The sequence below is a fragment of the Megascapheus bottae genome, chromosome 4, assembly GCF_031878675.1.
Source record: "Megascapheus bottae isolate mThoBot1 chromosome 4, mThoBot2.hap1, whole genome shotgun sequence".
Lineage (NCBI taxonomy): Eukaryota > Metazoa > Chordata > Mammalia > Rodentia > Geomyidae > Megascapheus > Megascapheus bottae.
Window position 1 is genome coordinate 45709748 of NC_143512.1, and position 12130 is coordinate 45721877.

At 36.9% G+C, this 12130-nt stretch overlaps 1 protein-coding gene across 2 annotated transcripts in view; it reads left to right on the forward strand.

Annotated features, from left to right (window-relative positions):
* Fcho2 (FCH and mu domain containing endocytic adaptor 2) overlaps positions 1–12130 on the forward strand; it is a 98597-nt gene that overhangs the window by 25768 nt on the left and 60699 nt on the right. For both annotated transcript variants that reach the window (XM_090331814.1, XM_090331815.1), the window contains exon 6: positions 8283–8387. In XM_090331814.1, coding sequence (XP_090187940.1) covers positions 8283–8387 — 105 coding nt within the window. The remainder of the gene's footprint in view (positions 1–8282; positions 8388–12130) is intronic.

Sequence of the window (12130 nt, forward strand, 5' to 3'; positions counted from 1 at the left end):
CTGAGATCTGAGGTTCAAGATTCAAAGCTATCCCAGCACAAAAGGACCTGAGACTCTTACCTCCAATTAATCTCTAGAAGTGGGAAATGGGGCTGGGCTCAAGGATGGAGTGGTAACCTTGAGCTGAAGAGCTCAGGGACAACACCCAGGCCCAGGGGTAGGGCAGTAGTCTTGAGCTGAAGAGCTCAGGGACAGTGCCCAGTCAAGCCCACCAAAAAAAAAAAAAAAAAAAAGGACTACCTTGTAATTGATTGGATAAAATTAAAATCTGGAGAATATATTGAGAAGATAATAAGTTGAAAGTTGTAAATGTCTTCATCTGGATTTTAGGGGATGATATGTATTTTCAAAATTAAATATGAAGACACTTATGCTTTAGAAGGTGAATTACTTCACAAATATTGATACCTTTTCTCATGTTTTGGTCCTCATTTCCCTCCTTCCACCCCCTTCCCTCATCTTGAGAAACTTAAATATTCTTAGTGAAATAAGTATATCAAAGCTTGATACTTGTAATAACTTTCTGCTTTATGTGTTGAGAAAATTCATGGCTTTGGGAGCCAATCACCTGGTCTTTAAGGTTTGGATTTTAGAATATAGAAAGTCCTGAAGTTTATGTTTGTAAATTTTTTATTTGCCTTAATTTAAAACTGATTTATGAAACTTAACTCATAAATATACAAGTACATGCTTATACATTTAGACCCTTTATTCAAATGTAACTTAAGAAACAGATTGATTTCTCATGCTATTTATAATTCTTTTATAATTCAAATCTCTAATATAATTAGAAAATGATATTGTAATAGAATTGAACTATTACACAACAAAATGAAATACTAAAATACATTTAACAAATTGGAAATTTCTCAAAGAAAAAAATGAAAAACAACTAATACTTTAAAAAGAATGCTGCAGAATCGGTGGTGTAGCTCAGTGGTAGAACGCTTGCCTCATGTGCAAGGACCCACTTTTGATCCCCAGCATCATAAAAAGAGGAAAAACAAAAAACTCAGATGTTTCAGCTGTCCCTTTAGTGATGACTTTACATGGCCAATGTACTCTGTGTAGTTTCTAAAGATCTGGTTGAAGAATTTATAGTATTACTGAGCATGTATATAATTTAGAAAGCTTACTTAATAATTCAGTATTACTCTTTAGCTATTTCTTATGAGAGCAGTTTCTTTAAAAAAAGTGACTGTATTTACAATTTTCCCCCGCATCCTTTTTTTGTAATATCTTTAGTTTTCTTTAAATTGATTTTTTGTTGTTGTTGTTGAACTCCAGGCCTGGGCACTAGCCCTGAGCTCGAGCTCTTCAGCTCAAGGCTAGTGTTCTACCACTTGAGCCACAGCACTACTTCCAGTTTTCTGGGGTTAATTGGAGAGATAATAGTCTCACAGACTTTCTTGCCTGGGCTGACTTTGAACCTTGATCCTTGGATCTCAGCCTACTGAGTAGCTAGGATTATAGGTGTGAGCCACTGGTGCCTGGCTTATTTCTCTTTAAATTTGTATGGTCATTTGTAAAATACCTTGAAAGTCAACAAATCTTTTTCAGATTTCATTTTTGCTGGTCATTGGTGGCTCACAACCTTTATCCTCGTTACTCAGGAGACTGAGATTTACAATTCTAATCCAGCCAGAGCAGAAAAGTCCATGAGACTCTTACCTCCAGTTAAGCACCAAAAGCCAGAAATGGAGGTGTGGCTCAAGTGGTAGAATGCCAGCCTTGAGCAAAAAAAGCTAAGGACTCTGAGTTGAAGCTCCAGGACTGGCACATAAAAAATAAACAGATATAATGAAAGTGTTTGCTACTATGTAGTTCTAAAATTGCTTCTACATCCTCGTAGTATTTATTATAAATATTGAATCCACCTTTGTTCTAAACCACAATCTACTGTTACAGATTTTTGTTTAAAAGGACATCTGTATTTTATATCATTGAACTATTAAGTTCTATTTTATGTTATTTATTTTTGGTCGGTCATGAGGCTTGAACTCTGGGTCTGGGTGCTGTCCCTAAGTGAAGCTCTTCAGCTCAGAGCTAGCACTCTACCCTGTTGGGCCACAGAGCCACTTCCAGTTTTCTGGTGGTTAATTGGAGATAAGAGTCTCATAGACTTTCATGCTTGGGCTGGCTTTGAACTGTGATCCTCAGATCTCAGACTCTTGAGTAGTTAGGATTACAGGCATGAGGCATTGGCTTGAGGTGTATGATTTAAAAATTAGAACTTTTAAGAAGTACCTTCTTGACCTGCAAGTGTGGACTAGTGTTAGAGTGCTTGCCTAGCATGTGTGAAACCCTGGGTTAGATTCTTTGGTTCTACATACCCAGAAAAAGCCGGAAGTGGTGATAGGGCTCAAGAGGCAGATCCCTATCCTTGAGGAAAGCCCAAGTTCAAGCCTGAGTTCAAGCCCCAGGACTGGCAGGGAAAAAAAAAAAAAAAAGTACCTTCTTTCTTCCTTAATGGTTCCAAATAAGGGAAATGGAAACTTTAGTTTTGTTAAAATCAACAGGGTATATTCCAAAAGAGACTAACTGGCTTATAGTTTTGAGTTAGATTCAGTTTTAACCTTTGAGCTTAAGGTGACAATTTTATAGTCAGATGACAATTTTATAGTTTGCATGTTAAATTGAAGAGCTACACCAGTAGTAACATGGTATAATTTTATAGGGGAAAAAATGACAGTTTACTTGTGCATACTTTTTTGTTGACTTACATTAGTTATTGATGTACACATACACAAACTTTTTTTTTGGCAGTCCTAGAGCTTGAACTCAAGAGTCTGAGCACTGTCCCTGAGCTTCATTTGCTCAAGGCTAGCATTTTACCACATGAGCCACAGCACCACTTCCAGCTTTTTCTGTTTACGTGGTACTGAGGAATTGAATCCAGGGCCTCATGCATGCTAGACAAGCACTGTACCACTAAGCCTCTCCCAGCCCCTGGTGCACAAATTTTAAATGAATATTTTTATGTTTTTGGACTTAGTGAAGACCTGATTAACTATTCAGAATTCTAGAGACTGAGTATAGAAGGAAGAAATGATATGTCAAGAGATTCTTTCCATCTCTTTTTAAAATTTGTATTTTTACTATCTTTAGTTATACAAAGGGTAATCTTTCAACAAATCTGTTTATAAGTACAATTCATATTGACCAATATCACTCTTTTAACCCAACTTTCCCTCCCAACTCTATCCTTCTTTTTTTCTAATTAAAGAATTTATTAACATTGATTTTTACATCATATTTCAAATGACGTATTTAATAAACAGGTATTCAAGAAGGGAATCTCTATATACAATCTCTATCCTTCTTTCTGTCTCTTAAATTCCTTTATGATGTGATGAGTAATGTTGTAAAATAATGTTTGTATTCTAGAAATACAGGTTTTCTGTAAGGAGTAATTTTCTTGCAGGGAGTCATTCTTAATTTTCGTGACATCATAAATTCTTTGTCAGTAAGCCATCACTGAATTATTCATAAACAGCTTGTGTGTTTACTTTGGAAAATAATAAGAAAAATGAATGAAAAATACTATCTGAACATTTACAGTTCATTAATATAATAATTGAAGTTTATTTTAGCTGTAATTTTATTAGAATAATTACACCTTAAATAATTTCCTCAAATATTTTTGTGATTTACTATTAGATTATGATGTAAGAAATTGTATTTAATAGCAAGTCAGAATTTTAGTTCCAAGCCTGTTGCTATGCTAGATGCTGTGAATGTTATTAAAGACTAAATGCATGGTATCCCCTTTTGTCTGTTAGAAGCTCTCCTTTTCTTGGAGAGCTGAATTACATGATTAAAAATAGAAAATTATAAGGCTCCATGTTTTCCCTCATTTGTAAAAATTAGTATGCCTCCTAGATTTTCCTAGCAGAGGAGCACAGTAGCTTAAAAGCTATGTGCATATGGCTGTACAGGATGAGGCTAAGTGAAATTATCTGTTTTCATAAAATCAGATTTATCCTTGAGATTTTTTTTAATGTATTATGTGAAGTTTTCTTTACTCTTTGTTTTTTTTTCCCCTTATAGTTTATTCCCTGTTGTTCCTGTATCTGACTTTTGTACCTAGTGTATTGTGTATATATATATTTGTTTATTTGAATCTGGGTAGGAAAGGGGGAAATAAGATGATGATGAGACAAAGAACAAAGGGTGAACCAGTGTAACAGTGATATTCACAAGACAATATGTTGGAAATGAACTTTACGATTTGGGAGAGGGTGGGGAGAGAAAGTAGGAGAAAAACTTGGGAATGGTAACAATGTTCAATGATTAATGTATCTATTACTTTACAAATGTAACTGTACCCCCCCAAACATCACCCTGTCCCTCCCCCTCCAAAAAAGTTTAAAAGTTGCTTAAATGGTTGAGAAATGCAAGTATCTTAACATGTATAGTACCTGTGAAAAGAAAGATTGTGGCTAGAGATTACAGATTACATACTTTTGTGAGCTGTTTATTTAAAATCACCTTATAGACTGTAGGATGACTTTTTTTTTTTTTTTTTTGGCAGTCCTGGGCTGAGCTTAGAGCCTGAGCACTGTCGTTGGCTTTTCTCAAGGCTAAAGCTTTACCACTTGAGCCTCAGCACCACTTCCTGCTTTTTGCTATGTATGTGGTACTGAGGAATTGAACCTGGGTCTTCATGCATGCTAGGCAAGCATTCTACCACTAGGCCAAACTCCTAGCCCCAGGATGACTTAAGTTTTAGAAAGGATTTATTTTAATAGAGGATGAAGTAGAGAAAAATGGAGAAGAATGAAAATAATTTCCTACTCTCTATCCAGAAAATAGGAATTAGACTCTTGAGTATAAGATATTGAATCCTTGTATACAAACTGAAAATTTAGGTTGTTGAAAGAAGAAACTGAAGTCTCATATCATTAAGTTTCTGAATAAATAAGGTATGAGGGCTTCTGAGATGGTACTTAGGAAATTAGAGCCATTTCATGTAATTCTTGTGTTTGAACAGGATTATGTTTGAGGAAGTAAAGCAACTGTATAAAATGATAGCAACCAGCTAGAGAGTAGGACAATAATTTTTTTTAAAAATCTGCAAGAGGGGCTGGGAGTTTGGCCTAGTAGTAGAGTGCTTGCCTAGCATGCATGAAGGCCATGGTTCGATTCCTCGGTACCACATACATAGAAAAAAGCCAGAAGTGGTGCTAGGGCTCAAGTGGTAGAGCTCTAGCCTTGAGAAAGTCCAAGGACAGTGCTCAGGCCCTGAGCTCAAGCCCAGGACTGGCCAAAAAAAAAAAAAAATCTGCAAGAGGAGAACCAGACACAGTGGCTCATGTCTGTAGTCCTAGCTACACAGGAGGCTGAGATCTGAGAATCAAGATTCAAAGCCAGCCCAGGCAAAAAGGACCTGAGACTCTTATCTCCAATTAATCACTAGAAAACCAGATTTGGTGCTTTGGCTCAAGGGGCAGGGCAGTAGCCTTGAGCTGAAGAGCTCAGGGACAACGCCCAGGTCCAGAGTTCAAGTCCCACAGCTGACAAAATCTACAAGCAGAGAGTAGAAAGTCAATTGCAGCTTTAGTCACTTTCTCTAGGGATATACAACTATACAAGTCAACTTCAGTATTTCTTCATTTAACAGTAGATATTAATGTGTTTTTGATGGTGTTACTGTAAGAAATGATGAAACAATAGATACCATTTATTTTGTAGATTGAACTATGTATCTGATCCTATCCTAAGCATGTTTACATTATATACTACTACAGATTAAAAAAACAAACTTACCATTCTTGTGTTAGGAGGGAAATTTGCAAAGCTCAGAGACAGCTTAGACAGTAAATAGTAGTGCAGGGTTTAAATGTTTTTTTTTCTGGCTCTACAAGTATATTGTACAGTTGCAGTCCATATTTTTTACTTAAGTGACCAGGAAGATATGTAATGTGTACATTTAGTATATACAGCTTAGAAAGTAAAAAGTTGGCTTGGTTATGGAAAAGGCCCATATGGGTCTCTGGCCAGTTTAAAATTTCGTGGAAAACCAATTTCTATGGCCAGTTATTGTTGGTAGATTCCTGATCATACTTAGAGATAATATTGGTACTGATGGTTCTACACAGGTGTTCTGGTTTCAAACTTTACTTAGCTCGTACCAATACTTTTTTCTCCCCTTAGCAATACTTTTAATCTATCTTATAAGGCATTATGACTTCTACATTTTTATTCTCATTAAACCTGTCCTGCTGTTTCTCCTTTATTGTACATTGTACATTGTAACCTCCTGGAAATATATATGGAAATCCTACAACTTGTCTTTGACCTTCTATTAACTGTTATTTATTCCAATTTTCCCTTCACATTTTCTGTATCCAAACTCATCAGTTTTTGTTGTTGTTGTTTTTGTTTTTTTGCTTCATCAGTTTTTTTTGTTGTTGTTGTTTTTTTTTGTTGTTGTTGTTTTGTTTTTTGCCTGTCCTGGACCTTGAATTCAGGGCCTGGGCTGTCCTCTGGCTTTCTCAAGGCTAGAGCTTTACCACTTGAGCCACAGCACAATTTCTGGCTTTTCTTCTATGTATGTGGTACTGAAGAATCGAACCCCAGTCTTCATACATAGTAGGCAAGCACTCTACCACTAGGCTAAACTCCTGGCCCCTTCATCAGTTTTTTAATAGGAAAGTTTCTTGATACCCATGTGTCTGCCCCAACCCATAAATGACTGGTAGTCTCCTTTCCCCCAAATGCATCTTCTTCAGAATTGGTCTTGATTTCTGTAATATTATTACTTTTTACTAGTTTCTGTTTTGGTCATGTTATTTAATTTATTATTGCTTTTATTAAGGACGTGTACAAAGAAGTTACAATTCCTTAAGTCATGTAACAAATACAGTGCTTCTTGGACATATCACTCCTTTGCTTTCTTCTATTTTCCTCCTCCTGTCCCTACCTACAAGTTGCATATTCTTTTCTTTTTTTCCCAGTCCTGGGCTTGAGGTCAGGGCCTGAACACTGTCCTTGGGTTTTCTCAAGACTAGAGCTCTACCACTTGAGCCTCAGTACCACTTCCGGCTTTTTTCTATGTATTTGGTACTGAGGAATCAAACCTGGGTCTTCTTGCATGCTAGGCAAGCACTCTACCACTAGGCCAAATTCCCAGCCTGCATAGTTCATTTTGTACATGGTATATGTACATGAATACAATGGTGCATTTGTTCACCTTTCTTCCCTCCATTCCTGTGCCTCCCTTCCCCCCCCCTGCAAAAAAAAAAAAAGATGACAACAGCAACAAAATAATGGTACTACCAACAAAAAACTTACGTTTCCATTTCTGGGAATTCTTTTGATAAATTATTTTTGATTTTCAGAGAGCTGTGTTCTTGTATAACTTTGATGTTCATCACTTTATCATATTTAGTATATTACTAAGTAATAAAACTAGTACTGTGATATTGTACTAGCAGGTTTTGGTTTTTTTTTTTGGTGGGTCATGGGGCTTGAACTCAGCCTGGGCACTGTCCCCTGAGTTCTTTAGCTCAAGGCTACCACCCTACCCCTAGGCCTGGGCATTATTCCTGAGCTCTTCAGCTCAAGACTACCACCCTAACCTTGAAGCTCCACTTCCAGTTTTCTAGAGGTTAATTGGAGTTAAGAGTGTTAGGCCCTTTTGTGCCAGGCTGGCTTTGAACCTTCAGCCTCAGATCTCATCCTCCTAAGTAGCTAGGATTACAGGCATGAGCCACTAGTGTCTAGCTAGCAGTTTGTTTTTAAGGATAGAAATTTTGAAAAATAGGAAAACATTTAAAAATTCATTGATTTAATTGAAAATAAGATCAGGAAAAACCAGTATTAACTTTGGATCTTGGTTTAGACTTAAAACATTAAATGCAGTATGTATATGGGTGTGTTATCATCAAGGGAGGAAGAAAGACACAGGCATAGAAAGAATGCCAAGTGGTATTGTTAGCTTTTCTTGTAGTTAGGAAGTTTCTTTCTAGTAGTATGTTGACATTTCTTAGTAACTTTGAACCATTATGTGATTATATTATAATCTTATTACTTAAGTTTTTAAAGTAAGCTCATTTAAAAATTTCAGAGTACATTTGATCAGATAGAAAGGAGAGTCAGTATTTAGTTTCTGAGTTATTGTTTGACCATAACAAAAACACAATGACTAAGGCAGGTTTTACTACGCTATTTAAATTGGTGGTGTATCATACTGAACTCTTAAAATATTTTTTACTTTGTTATTTCAAACTATATGAAAAGGGTAATGTGCAGTTTAAAATGTTTTTGTCTTGTTACAGGCAGCTGTTAAATCAAAGAAAGCTACAGATACCTATAAACTCTATGTGGAGAAATATGCGTTAGCAAAAGCTGATTTTGAACAGAAAATGACAGAAACAGTTCAGGTTGGTATTTTTAAGGCTTTAAATTGAAAATGACATATTTGTATTTGTGTATAGTTATTAACTCAATATTTATATGTCATATATAATGTAATTTTAGAAATGTTTAGATATACCGACTAAGTGTGCTAAACATTGTATATTTTAAGGTCTTATATCTTGTTTGTGAGATTGAGGACCAAGATGCTATAATGATAGTATCATAAGGACATATTCTGGTAGAAGAAGCTGTTTATTGATAATTGAGCTGGGGCTCATGGCTATAATCCTGTTCAGGAGGCTGCAATTTGAGGATTGGCTTTTGAAGCTAGCCTGAGGAGGAAAGTCTGAGTCTCTTATTTCCAACTAACCACCAAAAAGCTGAATGTGGAGCTATGGTTCAAGTGTAGAGTGCTAACCTTCAAAAAAAAAAATTGGTAATTGAGAAAATGAGGGCATTGGTAGATGATAAAGATGATGACGGCCGGGAGTTTGGCCTAGTGGTTAAAGTGCTTGCCCAGCATGCATGAAGACCCGGGTTTGATTCCTCGGTACCATATACATAGAAAAAAGCCGGAAATGGTGCTGAGGCTCAAGTGGTAGAGCTCTAGCCTTGAGAAAATTCCAAGGACAGTGCTCAGGCCCTGAGCTCAAGCCCAGGACTGGCAAAAAAAAAAAAAAAAAAAGATGATGACAAGAGTGTATGTGGACTTTTGCTTAAGAAGAAAACTGGAAATGGCTTAGTGCTAAGGGTATGACAGTAGACAAAAGGTTTTGTTTTTGTTTTGTTTTTGCCAGTCCTGGTCCTTGAACTCAGGGCCGGCCTGAGCACTGTCCTTGGGCTTTCTCTAGGCGAGAGCTCTACCACTTGAGCACCATTTCTGGCTTTTTCTATGAATATGTGGTAGCGAGAAATTGAACCAGGTCTTTGTGTATGCTAGGCAAGCACTCTACCACTAAGCCAAACTCCTGGCCTCCCCTACCCCCCCTTTTTTTTAAAGCTCCATTTTCATAGAACTTATATTTTAGTGGGAAGAAATAATCAGGAAATCTTTCAGCCAACCCATTGGTAGAAAATCTTTATCAGTTACATATTTGACAAGGTCCTACTATCCAAAATGTACAAGGAGCTTAAGAAACTAAACCCCCTCAAAGTTAATAGCCCAATTAATAAGTGAGCAAAGGAGCTATGTAGAGATTTCTCAGAATAAATAAGCATGGCCATAAACACATGAGAAAATGCTCAACATCCTTGACCAAAAGGAAATGCAAATCGAAACAATGAGATTTTATCTTATTCCCATAAGATTATCCAGCATTGAGAATTTGAGTAATAATGAATTTTGTCAGGGTGTGAATAAAAAGGAACCCCATTATACTTTTGATGGGATGTAAACTAGAATAACCACTCTGAAAGACAGTTTGGAGAGTCCTCAAAAAAACAAATACAGAACTACACTGTGATCTAGCCATACCACTCTTGGGCATCTACCCTAGAGAATTACTTTAGAATAGGGTAAGGATACTTGCATATCTATGTAAGTTGCTGCACTATTCACAATAGCCAAATTATGGAAACAACTCAGACATCCTAAAATGGATAAGTGGATCAAGAAGGTGTGGTACATATATACAATGGAATTTTACTTATCTATTAGAATAGTATTATGTCATTTTCAGGAAAATGGATGGACCTTTAACAGATTGTAAGCCAGATTCAGAGAGATAAATGGCATATGTTTTCTCTAATATGTGGAAATCAGATCTGAAGTATGGCTATTCATGATAACATATACAGGGCCAAAAGCAGTTACACAAACTTGACTAAAGGAGGATATATTTAAGGGTAGGAATCCAAAACATCACTCCTCTTAACAACTAATGTACTGTTCATCAAAATGAACACTAGAAAATGAAAGCATATTTTGGGAGGCAGGCAAAGAGGACACAGGAAAGGAGACAGATAGGAAGGATGAGCAGATGTAGTCATTATATTCAATGTACGTTATATTAAAACAATGAATTATGTTTTTTTTTTTTGGTCATGGGGCCTGAACTCTGGGCCTGGGTGCTGTCCCTGAGCTTTTCAGCTCAAGGCTACTGCCATACCCTCTGGCCTGAGTGTTATCTCTCAGCTCTTCAGCTCAAGGCAACCTACTCCTGAAGCCACAGCACCACTTTCAGTTTTCTAGTAGTTATTTGGAGATAAGAGTCTTATGGACTTTAGTACCCAGGCTGGCTTTGAACCGCAGTCCTCCAGTCTCAACCTCCTGAGTACCTAGGATTACAGCACCCAGCTTTTTTTTGGGGGGGGGGGCGGCCCTGAACTCAGGACCTGAGCACTTTCCTTGGGCTTTTTCAAGCCTAGAGCTCTACCACTTAAGCCACAGCACCACTTTCGGCTTTTTCTATTTGTGTAGTACTAAGGAATCAAACCCAGGTCTTGGTGCATGCTAGGCAAGCACTCTGCCATTAGGCCAAACTCCCTGCCTTAACTATGTATCTTGATGGTAGGGACAGGAGGGAGTTTGGGAATGAAGGGTGATGGGTGACATTGTCCAAGAAACATCGAACTCACAACCTGACTTAGGGAATTGTAACCCTTTGTAGATCTACTTAATAACAATAATAATTATTAAAAAGGAAGTCTGTCTTCCATAAATTTAGCTAAATTATATCCAATTTGATGTTCTTTAGAACCTAGTTAAAGGCCTAGCTTAATGTAGGTGCTTTTCATAAATTCATGTTCACTCTTGTCTTTTTTTTTTATGTTTTAGTGTTCTTCTTTAACATTTATCACATTTATCATTATCTTTTTTTTTCTTTCTTTTTTTTCTCCTTTTCTCCTCTGGTACTGGGGCTGTCACTTGAGCTAGAGCTGTGCTTCTGGCTTTTTGGTGATGAATGTAGATATAAGTCTCACAAACTTTTCTGCATGTTCTGGTTTTGAGCTAAGGTCCTCAGGTCTTAACCTCCTGAGTAGCTAAGATTACAGATATGAGCCACCAATGCCCTGCTGATTAAAATACTGGGAATTTAATTTCCTCACAAAGTCAGTGGCTTACAGTATCTTGCTTGTTTCTGTGCTTCGTGTTTGTAGTGGGCTAAAACTCTTGTAATGAGGCTAGCGGTTGGAACTTCTTTTTGGCATAGTGAAGGAGCCAGTGAGCTATTTTACCCATATTTTTTATTGTCTGTCATTTCTCAGTAAAATTTCAGTTTTATGAGTTGATTATTTTGTTTATTGTTATATATTTAAAAGTTCCCAGCTCATGGTTCACGTCTAATAAATGTGAAAGTTGGACTTCATGTGGCTAGTATTTCATTTTTTGGGGTGTCATTTTAAGAAGCCAATGAGTCACCTCTTGGAAAGTAAAAGGCTTACGTACCTAAATGTATCTGTCTTTATCTACCACATCAGGTGGTAGATACCCAGTTTATAGAGTATATCTGTAAATAATAAAACTTACATGGGTTTTATAAAACAGAGAATGAGAGGCAGACATTAAACACTTGATTATGAGGTAATTATAAATAGTGCAATGGAAAAGGCTATTCTCTTCATGAGATAAGATATTAGGAGCTGGGAGTATGGCAGAGTAGAGTGCTTGCTTTGCATGCATAAAGCCCTGAGTTCAGTTCCTTAGTACCATATATACAGAAAAAGCTAGAAGTGATATTGTGGCACAAGTGGTAGATCACTAGCCTTGGGGAAAGCCCAAGCCCAAGCCCAGGCCTTGAGTTCAAGCCCCAGGTCTGGTCAAAAC